The sequence below is a fragment of the Colius striatus genome, chromosome 11 (genome assembly GCF_028858725.1).
Source record: "Colius striatus isolate bColStr4 chromosome 11, bColStr4.1.hap1, whole genome shotgun sequence".
Taxonomy (NCBI): domain Eukaryota; kingdom Metazoa; phylum Chordata; class Aves; order Coliiformes; family Coliidae; genus Colius; species Colius striatus.
In genome coordinates this window covers 4,467,501-4,492,500 of record NC_084769.1, presented here as the reverse complement: position 1 = coordinate 4,492,500, position 25,000 = coordinate 4,467,501, and the positions used below count along the sequence as shown (strand labels likewise).

Here is a 25,000-nt window from a genome sequence, read left to right as displayed (position 1 = left end):
TTCCATAGTAAAGTTTCTAAGAATGAATACCAAGGAATATGCTAATTTTTTTTGCCCCATCTAGTCACAGCTACCTTCAAGTCCCACTGTGAAAGTTCACATGTAATAAGGTGTGATTAGCAAACGCTCAAGGAAGCCAAAAATTGTATGTTATGAACTGAAGGGGAGATCTGGCAGGAAGGAAAATACAGAAGAAACCACAGATAGAATAACCCGAGTGACAGGGAAATTAGTGGATGCCTGGAAACTGGGACTCCAACTGTATTTCTTTGTATGAGAGTTTTCTGAGCTTGCACACATACAGGGTTTCTTTTTTTGGTTTTGTTTTCCTTTATTGCCCTTTACAGTAGAACTGAAAATTCAAGCTCAATCTATGGAACTGCAGCAGTATTGCTTTGATGATCCGTTTCCTAAACATGCATTTCTGCCAATTTAACCTGTTGATTAAAAGTCAAGCTTAAAGAAAACTCTGGGCTTTGAGCTGTACAAGTACTTAGTCTTTGAATCTCCAGCCTTGCTCTCGGGATGCACTGAGTCCAGAGCCAGGAAGCATCTACCTGTGATTTGGAGCACAAGTTCTGCCACGATAGGGAAATCCTACAGTCTTAGCTCAGGATATTTTAAGTCACTGACTGAAATTAGCTTAAAATCCCAAAACACCCTTGACCTAAACACTGCTCAAACCCCATTGCTGACAGGAGAAAACCCTCACAGGTGAAGCGGGAGCTTTCCCAACACTACCAGCCACCCAGTTGGATGCATCAGCTACTGCTGCCTGCATCCCTGCCTCATCCCAGCTGTCCCACTGAGCTCACTCAGAACAGCATGCTACCATCCCTTTTGCTAATATATCTGTGGTTGCCAATTTTGTTCCTCTTTTGTTCCTCGTAGATCTTCTGTTTTTCCTCAGCGCAGTGTTTTGTGTCCTTCTTCTCACTGAACTGCCCATGCTGTGTCAGTCCCTTCCTCAGACTTACTTTTCCCTAACGTGGACAAGCCCAACCTTTGTCTTGTTCCACTTGCCCACAGCACCATTCCTTCTCTGCTACTCCAAATTTCCCAGTTTTTTCCATGCAAATGACATTTGATGCCTGCTACACCCTTCTCACCCCACATCTGCGTTCCACTCATCTGCCCTGTGCTTTTCCTATCCTCAAACAGAAGCCAACCACTTCTGCTGCTTCTCATCCAGACTTGCCTCCACCCACTCATCCCCAAGGCCGTGTGATGTGCTCATCCCCAGTCTTTGCCTGCTTTGCTCATCCCTTGCATGCAACGCTTGTTCAAAGCTACACCTCCTGCTCACGCTACCTGGGGCCTCCCCCCAGCCAGCACAGAGGTTACCTGGCACAGAAAACATTCATATTTTATAAATTAATTTTGAAATGAGAAGATTAAAATACTTCATCTTTTCAACTAATTTCAATTATTATGAAAAAGACTGTACTGGAGCTATTCAGTCTACCACATCCATATCAAGGACTCAGTTTTGATCTGAGGGAACGTGACAGCTTGAGCAAAGTTCTTTGTTTGGACACCACACAACATACCTTAGCAGCATGCAGCACGCAGCTGTTACAACACTAATTGAAATATGTTTTCAGATGTATTGGGTTTCTGAACGTTTGCAGGACAATTTATTTTTCTCCCCATGTTCAAAACTCAGTATTTCAGACATTTAAAAGGAGTGCCTCATCCCTGCAAGGCCTTAAAATAAAGCTGTTCTAAGGTATTTTGCACTGGGGAGTCTACAGCTGTAGGTAGATTGGGACGTCATACAGTTGCAGGTGGCCCTGGCTACTTTATCAGCTATTTAGTTAACACACAGAGTAAGAAGGTTGTCATGCAATGTCATAACATCAGTGGAGTAGAGATGACTCAAGAGGAAGCAGATTTGAACATCCCACTCCACACATTTTACCCAGCCTCATCTGGGATGGTTTGTGTCCTCCATAGGGGATGGAGCTAGAAGAGAAAAGTACCCAAGGCAGTTCACAGGAGGGCTCACAAAACTTTAGTGTGCCATCAGGAGGATTTGTGTTATAGATGCCACATTGTGCAGTGAAACTAAATGATAGATATCTCTCAAATATCTAAAGGAAATGTTTGGGCTTTTTTTTAATTCCACCATCTGCAGAAAGAGATTCCCACAGGGGCCTGCGCTCCATTTACAGAGGGGAAATTATAACTAATCTCTTCACAAAGTCTCTGAAATTGCATTTCTGTTGAAACAAAACAACAACAAAATCTCTGAAGGTAAAGCATCTCTCAACCTTCCTGGGCTAAAAGTCTTTGACTGAAAAGCCACCCATTTCCCCTTTGCAGTGGTATAAAAGTTGTGAGATCATAAGCTGTCATTGGTCCAAGACTAAATATCACCCATCCTTTGCCTAAGGTGAGAGGGTCTTTTTTGCTATGGGAGGGGGCCAAACAGACATCCCACTCTTTGGAGGAAAGAATTAAACATTTGCATGGCAGTTTGTTTTTACTTTTTAAAAGCAATTCTTTTGAAGCTGCTTGGGGGTTTGCATGTTAGATGTGGTCCCAATGGAGACAGATTAGCAGCCAGAGCACAGCAAAGCGGTCAAAGGTGCAAGATAAATGCAATTTATATATAATTGCCCAAACTGCACCTGTTCCATTTTGAATGGGAGACCTTGTCTACAGAGCAAATTTTCACAAGCATAGACTATATCCTTTTTCTTTTCCTTTGTTTGAGTGTAAAATGGGGAATTCTAAACTTGTGTCAGAGTAAAGCAAGAAAAAATAACCTTTAAATAGCATGTAAATTTTTTATGAATCAAGCTCTAAATAAAGAAAACTCCTGAGCTGGGAATTCAAAATACTAGCCAGAGAGAGCTGATTTGCTACCAGGCTCAAGAACAATATTTAGTTTACAGAATCAATCTGGAAATAAAACCAGTGCTTGCATCAGCATGAAAGCTACAAAAATAAAAAAGAGGTCTTAATAAAATATACAGTGGAGAAGGAAAGGATGAAAGCACTAGCACAGCTATGAGGCCCTCGACAGCCCACACAAGTAATAAAATAGAATATGATGTAATATAGAACAACAATGAAAGGATTTAAAATTTCTAGGTAGGATTCTGAAAAACTGTTTCCAGCTTTTGTTGCAGAGCAGGCACACTGCGGGTTTCCTCGCGCAGCTACGACAAAGCTGGTGTGAAGCAGACATGGGTGTTGACGGCGGCAGAACAAATGCTAACCTTCACCCTACTCCCAACTCAACCCAGCACAACGTTGGTGATGAAGGAGGGTTGGATTGCTACCCAGGAGCCAGGATGTTTCTCTGTTTCTAGATGCTCCGCTCTGTTTGCTTGCCTGCTCTCTTACCCACCGCTCTTTTCCTTCCTTATCTGGAACGCAAAGAGTTTTTTGTTCACCAAATGGCACCAATGCTTTGCCACGAAGCCAATCACCTTCACTTTTAGTAAGGAATGTGTCTTAAATCTCATGCTTAGCAGCTTGGAGAGTTCTAAGAGTAGACACATGTGGTATCCGCTCAACTAATTTCAGCCTCGCCAAAGTTAGGATGAATTCAAAGGGCTTCACAGGAAAACCGTGTGAGCCCTGAATTCCTACCTGCCATGCTCTGCACCCTAATTATAGTGCTGCATCCCTTGATTTTAAACAAATAGAATCTTGTGAAGCTCCGAGTCTACCAGGGACATACATATGACTTCCCTTAAACAGCATCTGAAAACTAACTTGGCAGCAGTGACATCTACACTAAGTTTCAGATTAGCCAGAACCAATGCAACTCACTCACTGCAGTAACACAACAAATTTTCCTTCTCCACATGACTCTAGAGGAAGCTATTGCAGATTACCACTAATAACTGCATAAATTACAAATTATGGATTGCAAATGTTGGGTGCTGCCTTCTGCTGTGCTCAAGCTGTGGCAGGCATAGCAAACAGGGGTAATCACAATGCTCCTTGATCTGTGGACTCATGGTCCTACCAACAGTTCTTGACAGAAGGAACTGGCCAAGTCCTATTCTTCTTGCCCTGGCAGGGAAACAGCAACACTGCAATACCTATGTTATTCCAGTTCTCTCCTTTACAACACTTGGTGTTGCACATGATTAAGTCAGGTCATCTATTTTTACTTGTCAACATTATTTTTCACTCCAAATAAGTTCTCTGGGGGCTGCAAAGCAGGAATGTGGCTTCTGTCTGACTCTCAGAACCTACATTATAGCATCGGTTGCGATAGGTATGTGGACCATGAGAAGTCATGACAAATAATCTGATGCATCCAATATCAGAAAAAACACCTAAAAGAGCACCTAGATCTTTTTTTTTTTTTTTGCATAGGAAAAATGACATCGGTATAACCAACATCCACTATTTGTGCTTCTCCAGCATAGACAGGAAATGTTACAATTCCTCCTAGAATATGTTTGTAATGAAGTATCAACGGATCGCGATCAGCTGGTCGGAAAACAAAAACACACTCTGAAAAGAAGCTTTTTCTCTTTTTTAGGTTCCAAAAAGTTGATTAAAAAACATTGAGCCTACTCTTACAGTGACCCCAAACGCAGAAGATGGCATTACTTTCAATCTAGTTCCTTCCACTGAACACAGAGTGAAGTTTCACACCTGTGTTATTAATGCAATAACAAGCTTTTTCCAAATCTATCAAATTCATTTGAAATGCACCTAAGGTGCATGCAAAGCCATTAGCTAAAGTCCCAGTGTAGTGTGCCTTCTGGAGCCTGCAAATCAGTGATGGAGGCTAGCCCAGCCAAGGTCTTCAGAGCTCCCAAGCACCTCTAGCGTTGGCATGACGCGTGATCCTCGACAATACTTCACACTTTATAGAGCGAGTTCCATGGCAGGATTTCAGCCTCCATGAATCAAGATTTACAACAGCCCAGAGAGGCAGGCTGGTATCATTTCCCTCTAGGTCAGAAATGGGCAAAGGTGAGAGAAAGATGAAGCTATTAGCTGCGATTGGCAGAGGAAGTCTGTGGCAAGGCAGAGAAGAGCTCAGCACTTGCGGCCTCAGCGCCCGTGCCTTTGCCACAAGACCATCCTTCCTGTCTCTGAATGCCACGCTTGGGCTCAGTGATGTGCTGTGGTTCTGCTGTATTAAATATGACACCACAGACATGTTCTGGATCATAAGGCTGAGTCCCATAAAACTGATGAACGTAGAGTGGAGAGGCTGAAAGAGACAGACCAAAGGAGGAGAAAAGTCCCTCCGCCACAGCTGTGTGGTATTTTTTGAGGCAGTAGGACTACTTAAGGACCAGAACATATTTTTTGCTTTTACAAATGCAGTTTATTTTGCAAATCAAGGTGATTGCACACATTTCAGCTTGTCAAATTTTCAGCCATTCAACCATATGTCTGTCGACCTTATGGACTACCAACTTTATGGGATTCAACCATATGTCCAGATCCCGATATATATATGAAGGCCAGTTCTAACATAAGAGCTTTACGGTAGTAGTGTAGTAAACCATAATGTTTGCAGATGGCTGTAATAAAATCATTCAGGAGAGGAAAGGTGCAGGGACATAAAGCCTTCAAAGCTTCTTCTACTGAATAAACAATTTGAATTGAATAATGTAGTGGGAAGAGCATTCCACCAATGATCTAGCTGATCTAGTCCAAAATGTTGCTTTTAATTTTCTTTTCTAATCCCACATGCATTCTAACTTCCTTTTTCATTTTCCTGTGTGGGATTAGCTTAAAATTTGGAAGAAAAATATAAGAAGAAAAAACAACGGAGCAAAGAAACATTGTTTTAAAGGCACAGTCCATTCCCAAATTGTAAATTTATCACATGTGAAATGCCAAATGTCTGTGTGCAACCTGGAAGATGTGTTAATAGAGAGGTATAAGGTTTTTGCCATCGCATGGTGAGATTGAAGGATGATGTGCCTTGCTTCACTTCCTGAAGTGGGACTCAGCTTTCAAAGTTAAGGAAAGTTTTCTCCCCAGTAAGCTTTTCCTAACTCTAGGAAGTTGGAGTTTGGTTTATGTCCCACTGCACAATCATTCACATGATAATTAACTTTCTCTTTATCTAACATAACTTGATATCTCTATTATTTGGGAATAAATTATTATATAAATTATTTGGTCCCATTTTCCCCTAACAGAAACATGCTGAGCTGATGCATCCCCCTTGCAGAGCTCTCCTAACCTCGGGGTTCATGCCTGTCCTGGCTGACAATGGAGAAGGGAGCACTGCCTGCAAGTGGAACCACAGCCAGAGTAGGTGTGATGGAGGGTCTTTTTCAAACCAAAATATTTTATAAACTGACAATCTGCTGTGAGCTTTGGCAAGTTTCCTTGAACTAGACAAAAATCAGTTCCTGCTCCGGAAAAGAAGGAAACCTTCCCCGGGCATTAACTGAGAAGTGAAAAAGCAAAATGCAACCTGCCCGTGCTGCTGGCGTGTGAAATCATGGTGAGAGCAACCCCTGTGAGCTGTTTACTTTCAGATAACCCAGCCAGAGCCAGCTCTCACACAGCTAACGTCAGTGGAAGTTTTTCTACTGGATTGAATGGTGCGAGGTCAGATAGTGTCTAAGAAACGAGAAATACACTGCCACTCTTCCTTCCCGTGCCAGACTTTAAGTCGACTAAGTTGCACTCCTTTCTGAGTCCTAGGGCTTGCTTGAGAGAGGCTGAGTGCCACAACTGCCACTGGGCTCGACACGACATGAGCTTACCCAGCACCTGCCGAGATACACCCCATCACAGCCAACAGTCAAGCAACAAACAAAAGAAAACACTTTAAAAATCAGTTGCACTGAGCAAAAGATACTATTTCCTCCCTGTTGAAAGCCTCAGCACCTGCTGAATCTTTCATTGAAACACTTGAAACAGTGCAAAATAACGTAGCGTGGACCTCAGCTCTCCCCTTGGCACACGCGGCCACCCTACCTGTGTGCTCGTATTTGTGTCGCAGCAGGGAACTGCTCTTCTGGAATGTCTTGTCACATAAGTCACACGCGTACATGCCACTTTCTGTCTTCTTGATCTTCTTTCGGGACAGACAGGAGTCGGAGTCCGTCATGTCGTCGAGGCCGGACATGTAGTCTGGGGTTCCATCAAGCAATTCTCCCTGCGAGGGAACGACCCATCAGCGACACCCACTTCCACCACCACAGAGGAATCAACCACCCCCAGAAAAGTGAAAACGATGTCTGCTTAGGGATGGTAGCCCCTCTTGGCTGAAGAACCCATTGATAGTGAAACTACAGCTAATGGGAACCGTGGAAGTAATGAGGAGCCTCCTGCTCCTCTGCCTTCAACCAGCTTTCTGGCTTTGAACAAGTCTCCTTCCTTGGAGGTCTTCAAGACCCACCTGGACACATTCTTGCATGACCTGATCTAGGTGAATCTGCTTCTGCAGAGGGGTTGGACTGGATGATCTCTAAAGGTACCTTACAACCCGTACCAGTTGATGATTCTATGATGATTCTCTGGTTATGATGTACACACACACACAGACGAGTTGACACTAAATATTTTGCAAGAGCGGAAAATGCGAAGGGGAGGCACTTCATGAACGGCAAAAGGCATTGCAATGTTTCACAGGGGTGAATGTAAGCAACAACTAAGAGATCCTGCCTTTGAAAACATGGGAACTTGGATATATTCTGTATCTGTAGAAAGGTTTTAATTGAATTTTATATTTAGGTACAAATATTATTATGCAATCCATTTAAATGTATGTCTCCCGACTAAAGGCCTCCAGCTATATTTTTATATTTAATTTTGTAATTTGAAATAGGGAATATTAATAACACTTTTTATCAATGTTCTATCTATGTTAAAACAGCCTTCAGCATTAAGCAATAATGAATGTGGATCAGTAAATTATTAAATTTCTTGATATTTATTTTGTCTTGATCCAAAGAGAGTGCAAACTTGCATGATAACATACATTTCCATTTGCTATCACAGAGTTCAGTTTTCTTAGACTAGGTTTGCACTAATTAATATTAGAGAAGATTAAATAGGCTTAAATACATTTACAAAGAGGGCAGATGTACTGTAAATTGGAATAGTGGAACAGCTGTTATGGAGGTGCAGTGCTATTTATGCTCCTATTGTGCGAGGAGGGATTACAACCTGTAATGTAAAACCATACCTGATTTTCACATTTGAAACCATAAAACATTTACTAGTCAGTAAAATTACTAATAGACTATAATAGGACATAGGGGAACACGTGTAATAGTAAAAAAGAAATTATTAATCTATAATCAGTTAATCTCATTTAACTAAACTCTGTACATTACATCTGAGTACAGCCAGCAAAAAGCTATAAAAGTGTGTGGCTTCTGTAGAGCAGCTCTCTGCTGTAGGCATATGAGTGGTGAAATCCTTTACTACTCACGTACTGACTCTGGGACGACCTGAGAAACGTTTAAAGGTGGTACCCAGGCAGAAAGAAGTGCTGACCCAGATTATGTGTCCAAGGAGAGACTTTGTCCACGATTAAGGGCCCTAGCTGCTACTTCTCCAAATAGTTTCATTTAATCTCTGAGCTTTTTCAGCGCTGTTCCAGACAACTGGCAGGATTAGAGGATGGTTAGTCTGGGAGGGGCAGAAGGTGGGCTGAAGGAAGGGGCTGTGGTCAAGTAACACGTCAACTTTTCTCATCCTCCAGAGGTACACGAGATTGGTCCTTCCACATGTACGGTGGGTGAACAATCCCCCCTCAAAACATGGAGAAGGAAGCTTTGAGGGCTTTCAAAGGGATAGAGCTGCTGCAAAGCCATATGGCCCCCTGCTTAGAGGAATACAGCTTCGAGTCCAAGTGAGGGAATGATTCCCAAGAAGTCTCCCGCTGCTCCTTTTCCCCATGGTGAAGTGCAGCTATGCCTGCAGAAATCAGTTTCCCTACAAGGTTTGTTTTCTTTTATTTTTTTTTTTAATGCAGAGTGGGAGTTTTCATGGACATTATTGTTATTATTATTTAGATACAATTCTACTAAGAAATGACTGAGCTCTTAACAGAATAAACCCGTAAGCGTTACACCTATTCAAAGGTACTGATACTGCTTTTGAATCCGAGTAGAGGTACTCGAGGTAATTACAGTCTGTTTTCCTACTTGACTGCATTTTTGCAAGTTCAGACTGAGATAAAGTCTGCTAATTCTGTTGGAAATGTTGAATACAGCTTTGGGTTTTCTTTTCTGTGAGAGGATGTATGACGAAACACTAAATTCTAACCTTTCGAAAGGAAACAGGCGCAACGATTTACCTGAAATCCTTGTTTCCGCTGGTACTTTCTCCTTTGCTGCATATCGGCAAAAGTAGCTGCTCCAGTTGGGTAGGTATAGGCCATATGTGGTAGGAAGCTCATCTGATCCAGTCCTGGGTATGGTCGCAGCCCAGGAATACTGGTCTGGACTGGTGGCATAAAAGTGGCTGGGGGAAATGCGCTCTGTGGTGGAAGTGTTGTGTATAAAGGTTTGGCACTAAATGGGTTCATACCAAATACTGGGTTAGTGCTTTTATCCAGATTATTTGAATTAGAAAACTCTTTCTTGATAAAAGTCAAGTTCAGCGGCTCATCTGAGTTTTCAGATGATGAAGAAACACTGTTGTGTTCTAAATTTACACTATTAGATTTTGTTTTGTTCTTTGTGGCTATAATACTTTTGGGTTCCTTCATTTGTTTTGGTAAAGACAAGTCCAAAGGCTCAGCCTGAAGCTCCTCAGAAGAGAAACTGTTTGGAGTGTAAGAACTACTGTGGGAGTTTTTAGAAGATGTGGAAGAAAGATTTAAAGGAGAAGGAGTATTGCTCCTAGAGTGGTCCAATTTATCAACTGGTTTAATATTGGTAAAATGAGGAGGTTTTGTTAGCCTGAGAGGAGTATCACAATTAGTAACACTGTTATGGAGTTCAGCTATAGATGGTGAAGTTATAGAGTCCACAGGCTTTATTGGAGATCTGGCTGACAAAGAGTCTTTAGTGGGTGTGTTGTTGGTGGCAGCCAGCGCCACCTTGGCACTGGCCCTTTCCAGTGATGGTGACCTGGAACTTGAATACTGGTAGACTTTTCTTTGTTCAAACCATTCCTTCACGAATTCCTGAGGAAGGCCAACAGCAATGGAAATTTTCAGTAGTTCATCAGAGTTGGGTTCCATATTCATAGCATAATATGCTTTAAGTACAGACATGTGGTCCTTGTATGGGTTGATGGGGCTAGTCATTCCTTTCTCAGAAAGTACTGATGACAGCAAGAGGGTTTGCTTATCAAACACTCCAGGTTTGTTGGGAACCATGTTTTCGTGAGGCTGAAGGACTGCCTTGATTTCTTCATTCATTTTACACAGGTAACGCTCATGCTGATGCAACGGAATGGGACCAGGAAAGCTTTCTTTGCAGAACTGGCATGAAAATGGAGTGGATACGTTATGGTTCTCTATCATCTTGTCTTCAGTTACCAGGTCTATTAGGGTTCGCAGCTTCTCTTTTTTAATGTTATTGAGCTGCCTCCTCGAGTCTGTGGTTAAGCTCTGGAGGCAAGCTTTGGCTTCATTGACTTTCTCTAATGTATAGTCAATAATACTTTTAGTGGCACCATTATGACTTACTACTGGAAGACCCACGGGGGGAATATTGGGGGAAGTAACTCCTTGTTCCTCGGCTTGGGAGCATGAATCCTTCATATGGTAAACCTTCAACTTGGAGATCTCTTCAGCCTTGCAGTCCATTTTCTGCCTGGAAACCGTGTTGTCCACAATCTGTAGGACCTTCTGCACCTCACTTAAATTGCTGCCTACCGCAGGAAACCCAAGCAATGGTGCTTCCATCCCTACACCTAAGTGCTGCATTGGACTCTGAGCAGAAGCGTGAACTCCTAAGGGGCTGGTTGCTCCAAGTCCACCATTCATAAAAGGACTAGTTGCACTAAACCCATGTGAGGCCATAAGAACCTTATATTCATTGAAATCTAGTGGTTCTGTTTTAATTTTCAGTAGGCCTGTTTGTTCAGACATACTAAGTGGTTTGCCATTCTCCAGCTTGTTTCTCAGCTGTGTGATGGCTGAATTAGTAGGAGAGGAAGATACAGAATTAGGAGAAGAACCCGTCTTGATATTGTTTCTCATTCTGCCATTTACAGAGATCAAACCAATACACTTCTTGCTGCTGATGTGCGAACTGTAGGAGCCAGAATGGGAGAAACGCTTCTTGCAGTTTGGACACTCATATGGTTTTTCACCTAAAACGATAATTAAAGCCAAACGTTAATGATCATTGTTGCTGCTACAATTACATGCTGTCGGGTTTGACACCCGACTGCTTACCACTGTAGTAGGAATAGTGAGGGAAATATGGATTCTATGAATGTGGCCACCACTGCTTTACCCTCATCTTTGTATGGGCCTTGAGGTCAATTTGGACCCACAGTCTCCAGCCAGCAACGACTGTGGCAAAACGAATCAAATCAAATCCAGACCATTCAAACTGAGTTTGTTTCTTCCTTTTTTTTACCTTCCTTTTGTTAAAGAAAGCAGGGGAAATGATATGAGAAAAAAAAACAAGTCTTGATGTTAGGACCTCCAATTCAGCATTGGTGAAGGATTGTGCCTGGACACAGCCTGGTGGCATTTCATGTGCTGAATGCTGCGTCAAGCAGCAGAGCCAAAACACACCAGTCATTCAACATATGAGATGCTTTGCGCCTACTCATCATCTGAGAAGATGAGCTGTATTTCACTTGGGGGGACTTTTTGTTGTGGAAAATACAATAATGGGCTCTTCAGGGCCCGACCTCTGAGGAAGGAGGGAAGGCTCCTAAACTCAACCTGCCAAACAAACAATCTATATTATCTGCAGGAAAGTTTCCTGTTTCCAAATCTTTCAGCGAGACCGTGGCATTAACAGCATGATAAACGAGGCTGACTCAGATATCACTTATGAAATACCTTAGTAGCTCCAAGAAGCCAGAAGCAGAACTGTGTAAATTTTAAGCAGTCTTTAAAACTCAGCTAATTAAACAAAATGCAAATGAGCACACCAGCACCTCCGCTACTCACCACTGTGAATTCGCAGGTGTTCCTTCAGATGGTGTTTATATTTGAAGGCCTTGCCACACTCAGTGCATTTGAACTTGCGATTGCCTGCTCCTTGGGTCAGCATTTGGTGCTGGGAGGAAAGAAAGAAAGAAAAAGATACCAACATGAATTTTATGCAAGAGAAACCATGAATTTCCAGCTTAAAAAAAACAAAAACAAAATTAATGTGGCTCTGAATTTATCAAGCGGACCAAAAGGTCTCCATGTACATTTATTTGTCTCATCAGTGTTGCAATAAAAATCAAAATGTTGGCAGTAAACCGAAACAAATGAGAAAGTACTTTCACAAGAGCATTCGATATTTGCTTTAGAATGATTTCCTAAGTCTCTCATCAGAAATGTGTTGCTTTAAGGTATCTTACGATGAGAGAAACTGTTTTATAGGAAGATTTGTGGCTCTTAATATTCCTAGCAGATTCTGAACATGTGGGACTCCACTTGTTTAAAAATTCTGTTTACTGCTCATGTAGAAAAGACAGAAACATTGTCATTAGTGGCATTTCGTGTGAGATTTAATTCATTTTTGAGCAGAAGCGACTGCATCTTCAGCACGAGCTGCTGCTGGAAACGTTTCTTAAAATCACAGAGCAGCAGGGAAGACTTGAGCTACCTTTTGTGCCATGTTTTCCCTTCCAAGGGGTAAGGGAAAGTTGAAAGTTAAAAGTGGCATCGAGATAGAATCAAAGGCAGCTGACCTTTTTTGCAACAAGCAAGAAAAGCCCTGTGACTTTGAATTTGGAAAGAAGAAGAAGGAAAAAAAGAAGGAGTTAAAAAAATTAATAATATTCATAATAATGCAGCCAATCACTCTGGATGCTCAAGGTAGGAGGTCAGCCTTTTTGCAGGCGACCATGACACAAAAGCCTATTGCAGGAGCAGGGAGGGATGGGAAAGGGGGAGTGGGGGGGAAAGGGGGAAAAATAAAAGAAGGGAAAGGCAAAAAAAAAAAGAGAGAAGGCAGCACCGAAACGGTATGACAACTGCGAGGGTGTGCTGCCTCTTCCCACATTCCTGGCGAGACAGATGGTGTTACATGGGACACAGGGAGGTTTGTTCAAACAGCAGCAACCTTCAAAGATCAAGCAGAGCCCAGCCCGCCGCGCGCCATTGAGGGACCCGCGTTCATATGTTGCTGAGTTGCATAAACAAACAGCAACAGCTGTTTTGTCTCCCCCCATTGCCCTCCGAGGACTACTATAAACTTTAGTTGTGCCACTGTTAATATGATACAATCATTTTAATTTACTAATTGTAAATGCCATGAGCAAATGAGGGGGACTTTTCAACACCAAAGCTACCATTCATAATGCGCCAGCACCGGCGCGCTCTCGCATGTGAAATTTCAGGCGGTTACGTTGGATAAATATCTAGGAGGGTTGTTGGGGTTGGAGGGTTGGGTTTTTTTTTTCCCCCTGGTGTTTTTAACGATGTGAAGGAAAAGAAAGAACTTTACGGTGGCTCGGGATAGGAAAAATACACATGTGAAAACGTGTTTCTCTGCTGGAAAAGCCACGGGATGCTAAAAAAAATAGGAGAAACCATTCTAGAATAATTTCTGTTGATTTAAGACTGAGCAAAAGATAAGATTCTCTTAAAAATGCTAATTGCAAAAATCTGGTGATTAGGAGAGGCACACTTGCTAACTGAATTTACCTTGTGCTGAGAAAAACCCACCAATACAGCCCATCTTGATTCTTTAAAGAAAAATAACCACGCCATAAAGCCTTCACAGTTTGACACGATGCACACACCTACTTATTTAAGTTTTAACCACGCCATTTGAGTTTCCATCAGAACTCCCCATACGATGGGCTTTCAGAAGTAATTCCCTAGCGAGGCCAAGGGTAGTTTTTCTGCTGGTAGATGAAGAGCTTTGTGGCACAGGTCTATGACCAGCCTGTTTAGGAGCACCAAGGAAGCTCAGTCACCTGTTTGAGACAGGCAGCATTTCCTTAAATGCAGCACTGATATAACATTACACGCATCACCTCGAGGAAAAAAAAGGAACTGCTCTGATTTATTACAGATACTCTGCAGAGCCGTACAAAATGATAGCGATGCTGCAGTTGTAGCTTGTGCTGGTGTTAGTGGCATGATCACAAATGATAGCCCTGTGTGTGCTGGAGGAAGAGCTCTTCTAAGAAAAAAAAAAACCCAGACGTGTAATTATGTTTAACAAACGATTACACAAAACACGCGTAATTTCACGTGATTGAAAAGGTTACTCCAAAAGTAATGAAAAAATATTAGCGGCTCTTTCCATATGTCTTGGAGCTCCTATTTGCAACATGGCGAAGTAAAACTAGGTGAAAAATGGAATTAAAATTGCTGAGATGTTTAATAATGTATAATTAAAATGCTACAGTTTCATTCACTTTTTTGAGGAACATAAAAATGAAACTAAAGTCAAGTTAAAGTGCAAATAAAATTTCTAAATTAGAAATTAACACACTCATTCGATCGTGAACATAAGACTATTAAATCATATTAGAAGAGACCATCAAAAAATCATTTAGACCTCAATTAAAGCTATTACCATTAAAAGATCTGCATCTTCAAAATGCCATGAAAAATTAATAATGATTGCCAATCAAAGCAATATCGTTTCTCTAAGGGGTTATTACAGAAAGAAATCACTTAAAACCAGCCCCCCACCTGATCTGTCCCTGGCTTGTGTGTCACCATATGCCGCTCGAGCTGGGTGCGGTAGGCAAACGTGTAGTTACAGAGAGGGCACGAGAAGTTCTCCTCGTTCTTCTCGTGGCGGTACTTGATGTGCTCCTTGAGGGACGTCAGGCGCTTGTAGCCCCGGTCGCAGTAGGGGCAGGTCAGCAGTTGGGCGAAGGCATCTGGAGTTCCAGGTGGCAGGTCTGTGCCCCGAGACCGGGGAGGGGGTGGGGAAAGAGAGGGCAGGCCAAAAGGTCAGCAAATCAATGGCAGCTCATGGGCTGATTGCCCGGGGATGGTATGAGAGGAATCGCTGCAATCTGCTGCCCGAGAGGGAGGGATGGTGCTTCCCAACTGGCTGCGGGAGGCAGCGGCACCCACACACACCCATGGCAGACGCGCCCGACCTACTCCTGATCCCAGGAGGAAATTCATTACAGGTATCGCTCCTCCCGCAAGAGCTCTGAGGGATGCCTTTCCCAATCGATGGGCAGTTTGCATTCCAGCCCCAGCTCATCCCATCACTTACACCATTGACCGAATCCTTCTTCCAGACGCTTATCCCAATTACTTATCGGGCCATCGGAGAGCCATAGGCCGCCAACCCTGTCCTTTGCTGCATTAAAACCCTGTTAAAACTTCCCCACCCAAGCTCCCAACTGGAGCAGCAGCTTTTCTCCCGTTTAAATTCAGCTCTTCAGTTCGCCCGCCAAATAATACAAATTCACTGACTAAAAAATCACAATACACTGAAATTACAGCCCCAATCCTTGCTCATGAAATTCCATGCCGCTGCAGCTGTTCTTCAATTTTTAAGGTAAACACCCAGGCATGTAGTGCATTTATAATTGCAACAGCTGCACGAGGTCAGGATACTGGCTAAAAATGAATTACAGCCTCACCATTTTCTTCTTGCCCATTGGTCTCTGGAGTGCCAAGGCGAGACAGTTCCTCGGGGGCTTCGGGGTAAATAATGGCCGTGTCGCTGCGCTGCAGGTACTCTGCTATGCTGACTGCATGCCCATCTCCTTCCTCCAGTTTCCTTTTGGCAAAGTATTCCTCAAAGTCCGACGTGCAATTTGCGTTCTTTACTAAAAGGAGGGAAGGAGAGAAGAAAGGGGGTTTGAGTGCATCTTCCCTGAGAGCTGGGGTCAGTTCGCATCGCTACATACAGGCTGAGCTGGTGTAGAGGAGCTAAAAGGCTGGTGCTGCAGCTGGATCCTCGCTCTCATCAGTCTTGCTCCAGCTCCTAATAAAATTAATGCAGGCTTTCCACCAGCGTGGATGGAAGTAAGGGCAGGCAGTTAAATTAACAGGAACACGGGCTCTACAGGGCAGCAGGAGAAGTTTATGAGGCCTGGGTAACGTGGATAGTCTTTCATCTATGGAACCTAAACCTTCAAGGGAGTTCCTGGAGGACCTGTGGCTTTTGGCACGAGCACAGCTCGACCTACAGGACTGAGCTTAGCTACCCCACAGACCCTGAGACAGAACCTGAATGGGGAAACTGTAGTTGCAGGTAGTAAAGACCAAAGTGTTTCTCCTCCAAGGCAGGCCCTGCCTCAGGCTGCTCTTCCATGTCAGGTACGAGCAGAGAATTGCTCACAACACTTTTTTTTTTCTCTCTGAAAAAATTCCCTTACAATGGGAGAATAGGTTGATTGTTTTAAGTATTGCTTCATAGGTTTGTACAAATAGAACCACATGTTTTAGACCATAAGAGGGATACCAAGCCTAAAACCACTTTTACAGTCTGTAAGAGGGTTTTCCTTCTTTTCCTTAAATGTAAACCCAATTTTTTATTGTCCATGCAATGTCCGTGAAACCCAATATATACTCAACCACAAAACATCCTGTGATTACAAAATTTTCTCCTCCACGTGTGAACCCTGTGTACAGAAAAGACCTTAAAAACTCTGGCACATCATAGACAAATATTGGTATAATTATATCAGGACAAAAAAGGGAGCTGATCATTTTATTTACTTCCTTTTTTTTTCCTTCTTTCTTGTATTAACAAGTCTTGGAAGACACAGTTAGTGGCAGGGAATTGAAGATAGTTGTTTTTAACCGACCGTAAATGAAAAGAGCAGCTTATGATTGATTACATTTTTTAATGTATTTCTCCTTAGGTGAAACAAGAAAATGAGGCAATGCCATAAACTGTTCCACAGTTCATGTAAAAGCAAAACGTTACATGGCATGATTCTGCTCTCACTGGCACCGGGGAGCAATATGGAGGAAACTCATGGAAATCAAAGGGATTGTAGCCCTAGAGGGTTATAATGATTTGTAAGCACTGGAAACGAGAGGCTAAGCACCTTCTGGATGTTTAGAAATGGTTGAATGCTTTGCCTCGGTTTCCTATGAAGACACAAGGTGGTGATGGCAGCCGAAGTGAGACGTGGCCTCTGTCTGGGGCACAACTGGGAACCTGATCTCAGCATCACCTGTAGAAGTAGATGCTCATCTATGCAAACCTCATCCCTTTAGCCGATAAAAATCAAATCCTCTGGCTGAGATAAATATGCCCTATATTTTGCACGACCTGAGAGACTTCCCAACCATCCTTCAGTGTTTTAGTAGCAGTGAACAAATAGCACAGGGTATGGGACCTCATTTTTTGAAGGAAACTTCTGTTCCTATCGCAGCAACTTTGCAGAGGATCGCTACAACATCACTGAGCTCCTCCCTTGGTCCTTCTGTAGCTGCTGTTATCATTTGTTAGTAGCATGAGAAACAATACCTCCTTCCCCCCTTCCCTCTCCACCAAAAAAAGCAACTTCTAGAGAGGGAAGGAGAGTGTGTATATGAGGAACAAGACTGAGTACCTTACCTCCATTTTGTTACTGTGAGAGAAACACAACAAAATGGTGGTTACTGAAGTACACCCTATGCACAAGACCGTCAGACTATGGTTTTGACTTCAGAACAAAACAATGTTGGAAACCTGACTTCTCATTTGCGTGCTATGCCTAGTTCTTCCAACTGTTGCAAGATCATCTGCCCTCCAGCTTAACACTGCGCCATCTCCACTCCTTCTCTTGGCTTAACAATAGATCCAAGGAAAACAAGTTTCTTTATCTGTCAGATTCAGGTCATGACCCAGTCAATGCTACCTGTGAAAGCAGGGAAAGAGGGCTTTTCTCCAGAGAGGAGATATGGGAGCAGGAAAGGGAAAGGGTGGGATGGCTCCAAGGGATGTATCCTTCTCTTCCAGGCAGGCTGGGGGATTTGGAGCTTGCAACTGCAGCTAAAAGGTGGCAATTCAAGCCACTGAGCAGGGCCTGAGTTAATATTAGGAGCTTCAGTCCCAAACTCAAACCAAATGAGGTTCTTCCTTCCCGTCTCCCAAGTCAATCTGAAGGCTGATCCCACCGGCTGTGAAGGACTGCTGCGATATTACTGGCCTTGGCTTCCTAATTCTCTGGATTATTTAGCTTCTATGTCTGTGAGTGCAACCCAGGAGCTAAAGCAAATGTTTACGTCTACATTATAAAACCCTAAAAACAAGGGGATTTAGTGGAAAAGCTGACAGATCCTTAACTGAAACAACACAAGCAGTGCTGCAACACTGCAGATTAACAAAAATAGCAAAAGGTGACCATGTGTATCTGGTTTCTCACCAGCGATGTTACTGACAGTTGAGACATGGCTGGAAGCTCACCCATTGTTACTAAATAGACCCATCTGATAACCATTAGGTTTCTCTCTCCATTTCTGGGGGGAAGGTTGGCTTCCCCCCCATGCCCTAATTTGTTTTCCATGGATTCCTCGTGCGTTGACACTGCACACACACTGCACATCCCCTCCTGAGAGGCAAGAACTTTGGCGAGGTCTATGACAGGGTGACCTCACCAAATAACTCTTTTTCAAATTCATTATTGGAGCCTGGAGAGCAGAAATATTTTCAGCTCCAAAAGTTGATGTGGCCATGTCACACAAAAATAAAACACATTAAGGAAAGCTATCTTTGGAGGCATTTAGGACCTTTCCAGATAAAGTGAGAGTGAGGTTCAAGGAGCTTGGGAGACCAGTCATTCTGTGTGGGAACTCTCCCTGCGAGATGGTGATAGCTGCCCTTAATCGCAAACAAAGCTAATAAAACCACAGCCTTCATTAGCCAGGAAGTGAGAGGCCCCCATTGGTACACACAGATTACAGCCTGAAAACGGCCTGTCCTCCAGCCTGCCAAGTTTTACTTCTGTTTTCCTCCCCATGAAGGTTGGTTGGGTTTTTTTCTTTTCCCCTTCTTTAAATTGTCTTAAGACATGTTTTCTCAAAGCTTGTTGGATGATAGTACTACAAAACAGGAAAATTGTCTTGTTTACAGGGAATTTGTTGATCTACTTTCTGCAAACATCCCGGCCCTGCCAACTGCAACAGGTACAACAAAAATGAAACCATAGGACTTTCTTCACTCACGCTTTTAAAACCTCTCCTGCAGAACGTTTTCTCAAGTAATCATTTCCAAAATACTCAGATATATTTACGCATTTGTTTATCAGGACCAAAGACTAAACTTTTCACTCTGGTGGTCACTTTTCCACTGTGGAGCCTCCATGGCTCGTTATAAAGATACAGCTGATGAACCGTATGGGTTACAGGATTTCCTTCCTAAGTATCACTAGGAAGTGGCCATTCTGACAATAGCAGAATAATTTGATAATGAAGATTTTTTTCCTTTCAATTTTCTTTCTCTCCTAATGATGCTCTGCAATGAATTCGGTGCTAAGAATACACTATAGTTGTTACAGACACCTCCAGCAACTTGGTGACTGGGTGTATGAGTCTGAAGGTGCTCAGCCCTGGCTATGGTGCACTTTGAGACCTGGTGTCAAGAGGGAGAGGCACGTTATATTAAACGAGAGACATCTCCTTGGGCCATCTGGAAGAGCACATGTTAATCTGTGGGAAGCCCTAAATGGCTTTCCTGGAGACCAGAAGGTCACCGTGGTATGGCTGTCACTGAAGATAGAGTAACTGATCCAACTTCTTTCATTGGGTTGAGTCGCAGCCTCATCTCAGTTATTTTATTAAGCATCAGTGTTAAATCCTACTACCTGCAGGGAAAAAAATGAGGCCAAACACTCAAGGCAGACCTACAGCCTGCAGTCAGGCTAAAGAAGAAAACTTTGCTAGCTAGAATGACTAATCTTTTTCCTTTCCTCCTCAAAGAATGTTTGGGACACCCCAACAAGCAAGCCAGGGGAGTTTTTACTCTGTCTGAAGTATGCTGCAAATGCTCATGGTCACTTGGCACCTTCCACTCAAGGTGAAAAGACTGGCAAAGGCATTTAGTTTATTAGATGATTTAATATAGCTAAGTAATCTGACATTGCTCTTAAGAGACTATGGAAACTGCAGCCATCTCCTACCCAGGCATCAGCCTCCGCTGGAGGAGGTGGCTCTGAATGCCTCAATGATAAAAGGTTTGAATTAAACACTAGCAAAGCACTACACAACTCCTAATGCTCATTTGAGCAAGCTGCCCGTTGCAGCAAAGAGCAGCTGGAGTGAAGAGGAGGCTGGGACTTTTGCACAGGACGTTTTGGGGAAGGAATTGCCAGGTGCAACATCCAGAGCAGCTTTTGCATTTTAAATGTAGACCACTTAAATGCAAAGCACTCTTTGAACCATGAGTTTGCAGTTCAGCAAGCTGGGTAGGGGCAACCCTTATCTTTTTCTCCAGAAGACTGGTTTCAGAAGACGTAGGAGATGCCATGGACCCCACACAGAGCTAGCAGCTGGGATACTCTGCCCCCAGAGACATGAAGGCAAGAGTCAAGAAGGCAGAGGAGACCACCAGATACTGGAAGGGAAAGGGCTAAGAGGACATGAAGTCTTCCCTCTCAAACAGACCACATTGCAAGAATGAAAGAGTCAAGTCTTGTTATGGTAAGGAAAATATGTGCAAAGGAAGTCACATGGACTGATAGGGGACCTCAAAGGCTCTGGTAATGGTAATTCAGATAAACATCAAGCCTTATTTCTGAAACAGACGTCTTTTAAAGTCCCTGTTCCTTCAAGTGCTACGCACAATTTGTACTTTATTAACATCCCTTGGAAATAAGAAAGCTGTTAAAATGCGTATGTATCCATTTCTGTACAGCAACATCATTAAGTACATATGTAATGATAAACTGTGCCATGGTGCCACCCTCCTTTCATGCATAATAAATAGAATGGATGAAAAAAAACAGTGTCATGGGTTTATTTTCCTATTATTTTCCCCTTCAAGATTTATAAAGTAAATTTCTTGTGTTACCTAATAAGAGCATTGGGGTTTTATGTGGGTGTTACCAACATTAGGAAAGTGTGAGTAATAAAATCCTTGCAAGACTTAAGGTACCACCTTTTACAGTAATATTTGTAGAGGGAGTTACCTATGAACTAAATCTCACAATGAAATGTATAGAAATGTACTTATGCTACAAAATTCTTACTTTTAAGTGTGTGAAGTCGGGGCTATCTGCAACATCTCAAGTTGTGACAAAATGCAAAAGCAACACTGGGTGAAGTATGGCATTCAGCTGTGCTGAGGATGGAGTGGGGCCTCATGGCCTTTGGAAAGAACGTGGCAAACCCCTGAATTCATTTGGATTAGAAAATAGTAACAGAAACCTTTTGCTGTTTTGCTCTGCTACAGAAAAAAAAAGACAGAGAAAGAGATGGCTCAAGATGATGCCTGCTAAATATCTCGGTCCTCTTTCTTGTTCCACAAAATGTATTGATTTCTAAGATGAGAGGAAAGAAAGCAACATGGAAAGTGGGGGGAAAGAAAGGAAAAAACCCAAAAGATTATCCAGAACATCATAATCTCATAAATATGCATTTAAAGTGTGTATGTGTGTGTCTGTGTATCTATGTAAGGGGTTTATGTGTGCCTTGCTGAAAAGATGTTTTCAGTCTCTGAAGTGTCTTACTCTGTGCACCATGCGAACGTAGGGTTGCCAAGAAGGTTGCACCTCATCCTCATTACCAAGCTCTTTGTACAATCTCTTGTTAAAACAATACTGTATCATGGTCCAGCTACTTTAAACCACATGAGATTTGCCCTCGCTGCAAAAGACATCTCCTCAGGCTGCTGAAAACTATTAGCTCCCAAAGATGCAGTTAAAAGGAGTTGGGGGCTGAAATGCTGTGGGGCAAGGGAGGGGTAGCAAGGGGGTCTCTCGCCTCATCAGTCAGTCGCTGCACTGTTGTGATCAAATTGGGGAGAAAAACTTTAAAAACCAGGAGAATAATGCAAATGTTTCTCAATTGTTCAACTGCAAACAAGAAAGAGATTGTTTTGTCACTTCACGCGCAGCTAATTCTACATGACACCCAAGCAAAGCGATGCTCGTATCGTTCAACACCTTACCTGTACCATTGTTTCCAGTGGTCTGGATTGTGGCTTCAGGCCCCATAGTGTCATAATCTTCCTTCATTTCTTCTGTGAAAGAAGCATGCACACTTTTTTAGCATTTGCACATCACTGAATGGCTTTACAAAGCTAAAGGAGCAGACCGCGGTAAGAGGGAAGATCCTGCTAAGGGACGGAGAGAAAAGGGCTGTTGTGAACCTCGATACAATGGCTTTGTTCTGGCCACTGAATGAGTTCAGCAGCACTGGATGGACGAGAACTTATTTACTTTAAACATGACAGCGAGTGGTGGAAAACAGAACTATTTGTTCAGAGTGAACGAAGGGCTTTTCCCGACATCAAAACTAATAAGCAGCCGGGTGATAAAAAAGGGAATTTCTACAAGAAACAATCAGCTAACAGGCACCGTGAGATCTATACCTGGAAGAAACTGCAAACACAAAAGGAAGATACAAGAAGTTCTCATATCTCTATTTCTATCTCACAGATCTTCTGAGCTGTCATCGTCATTTTAACCTCGTTTGAAGCACAGCGTGTATTAGCATCAAGTGGTGCAGAAATGTGACAAATTTTCGACTGTGGGCAGTTCCTCTCTGCCCGTACGATTTGTTTGCGTCTTCTGTGCACTCGCTGTGCGCTGACAAAGTCTGCCTCTATGGCCATAAATTGGGTTAATTCACATGCAAATGAGAATGATATGTGTAGAATTATTTACTATGTATGTATCCCGGATCCGTTTGCTTTCCATGAAGCCGGGGGTTCGGAGGGAGTTAAAATAGCATTTAGAAGAGGCTGGATGCAGCTCCCTCGCTGGGGAGAAGGCTTATTTTCATAGACGTTTCAGCCTGCCTTGGAGTGCCTGTCAAACTTGGTTTCTTGCTGCTAATTTGTTAGTTCATGTGCAACAGGTACTCACACACCCAGCCTGGTTAAGATTTAACTCTCCAAAGGGTTTTCCGAGGCAAAAATAAATATACGCAACGTTTCTTTCTCGCCTTTTCAACTTCTCCTAAACACCAGCCTTTCTTTATTTGAAGACATGCACAAACACACAATCCCCTTCCCCCTTTTTTTTTCTCTCTAAGTGAGGGAATTTAGTATTTGAGATTGAAGTGAAAAAAATCTGCTTTGATATTTCACTTAGCTGTGCTTGTAAGGCATAAAAATGTCAAAAGGCACCCAAGAAATGGTTCAACAACCAAAACTGACCAAAAAAAAATACAAACCAAAGCCACAGCCAAAAAAAAGAGAGAGAATTTCCCAGAAACAAACACGAGTCGATGATGATTCAGGAAGATGGATGCTGCTCAGCCAATCAAGTGATAGACTGGCAAGAAGATCAAAGCCTGCTATTAAAATCTTATTGATACATGAAGCATTAAAATTCTTATTACTGTTTTTTTGTGTGTGTGTGTGTGTGAGAAAGATTTTGATGAAGACAGAAACTGTCCCAGCATTAATCCATTTCCATGACAATGATTTGACTGAAGATAGGGGAATAATATCAACAGAGCACATTTCTCGGTTGGTTCCTAAATTTGTAATCTTGTAGTATTCTTCAGATGTCACATTCTACAAGTAATTAGTTGGTAGAATAACAGGTTCTAATTGTATCATTCTAATCAAAACTAAAGCACAGAATGACTTAATTCAGAGCTTTACAACCAGCTTACAATACTGTGGTATAAATATACATGTTTATGGCTTTGAAGCTTAAAAAAAACCCAAAAAGAAGCCTTAATGAAAGCTCTTAAGTTAAAATATGCAGGTACAAACAGATGCTAAATTTGTACAAAAGCATAGAATATGCAGACCAGAGGAAAAATATTTGTTTAAACTGTACAGCAGACAAGCCAGCCTTGATTCTTTTCCCAGCTCTGGCATCTTGCCTCTCTGAAGATCATTTTCACGGGGATATCTTGCGTCCAAAACATTTAGGAGTTCAATATGTATTAATAAAATGTTGTCAATTACGATAATTGATCTGCCAGGCCAGGCTGGCATCTGATATTTTTATTGCAGCCTCCCAGAAATTTTAATCAAGGTACAGGATTTCTGAGAAGTTCAGCCTTAGATATAAATATAGTTATTGTGATTTTCTTCCTTGATCATCTCATGTGATTTCTGGTAGCAAGGAGTCACAAGTATCAGAAGTTTTCCATCTGAGGGCACGGCTACCCAGTCAGCAAGGGGAAAACACTTCGCAGCTTTTTTTTTTTCCTTTGCATAATAGTGGCAATGTTCAAGATTTCTGCTGCACTTCCTTCCTCATTGTCATTTTCTTCTGTGGTAAAGAGAAGTTACAGTGTCTAGCTGCTTCCCAAAAATTATTCAGCGCTCACAGAGGCCATGCGCTGCTTCTCGCTTTGTGCAGGTCACTGGAGTACATCCTGCACTTTTGGATGCATGTTTGCATTCTCCTTTAGCTGACTGTTGCACAATTTCTCCTTCAGCCTTGCGACACTCAGCTCTAACATGAATTTTCTTTACCTAAACCTGCCCTCTTCCTAAAATCTGTGACCCTGCGTTACTCTCTCTGCATGTAAACCCAGGGCTATATGCGATATTCAGGGCATTTTCTTCATCTCAGCATTAATTTGCTAAAATACAAACCAGGCATACACAGGGCTGCTTCTGTAAATGGAGAGCAGAGCTCCGGAGGCAAATAAAAGCAGGACAGTCCCCTGCGTGCACAGATGCAGCAGAGGATCCACAAACATGCACTCGGCATTTATTTAATTTGAATGGGTCATAAGTGGGGCCTTTGCCGGTTTATTTTTTTGGAGAGCACCTAACTATTCAGAGCACATCTGACCAAATGTAATATGTCTTGTCTGAAACCACACACTGTATTTATTTTGAAAACACTTGTAAAAGTT

The 25,000-nt window shown here is 42.5% G+C and overlaps 1 protein-coding gene across 3 annotated transcripts in view; it reads right to left on the bottom strand.

The window, feature by feature from the left end:
* The window catches only part of ZEB2 (zinc finger E-box binding homeobox 2), a 115,370-nt gene that overhangs the window by 3,872 nt on the left and 86,498 nt on the right, over positions 1-25,000 (bottom strand). For all 3 annotated transcript variants that reach the window (XM_062005224.1, XM_062005223.1, XM_062005225.1), the window contains 6 exons: positions 22,119-22,190; positions 15,655-15,843; positions 14,741-14,955; positions 12,047-12,155; positions 9,260-11,229; positions 6,928-7,108 (listed from right to left, as the gene is read on the bottom strand). In XM_062005224.1, coding sequence (XP_061861208.1) covers positions 6,928-7,108; positions 9,260-11,229; positions 12,047-12,155; positions 14,741-14,955; positions 15,655-15,843; positions 22,119-22,190 — 2,736 coding nt within the window. The remainder of the gene's footprint in view (positions 1-6,927; positions 7,109-9,259; positions 11,230-12,046; positions 12,156-14,740; positions 14,956-15,654; positions 15,844-22,118; positions 22,191-25,000) is intronic.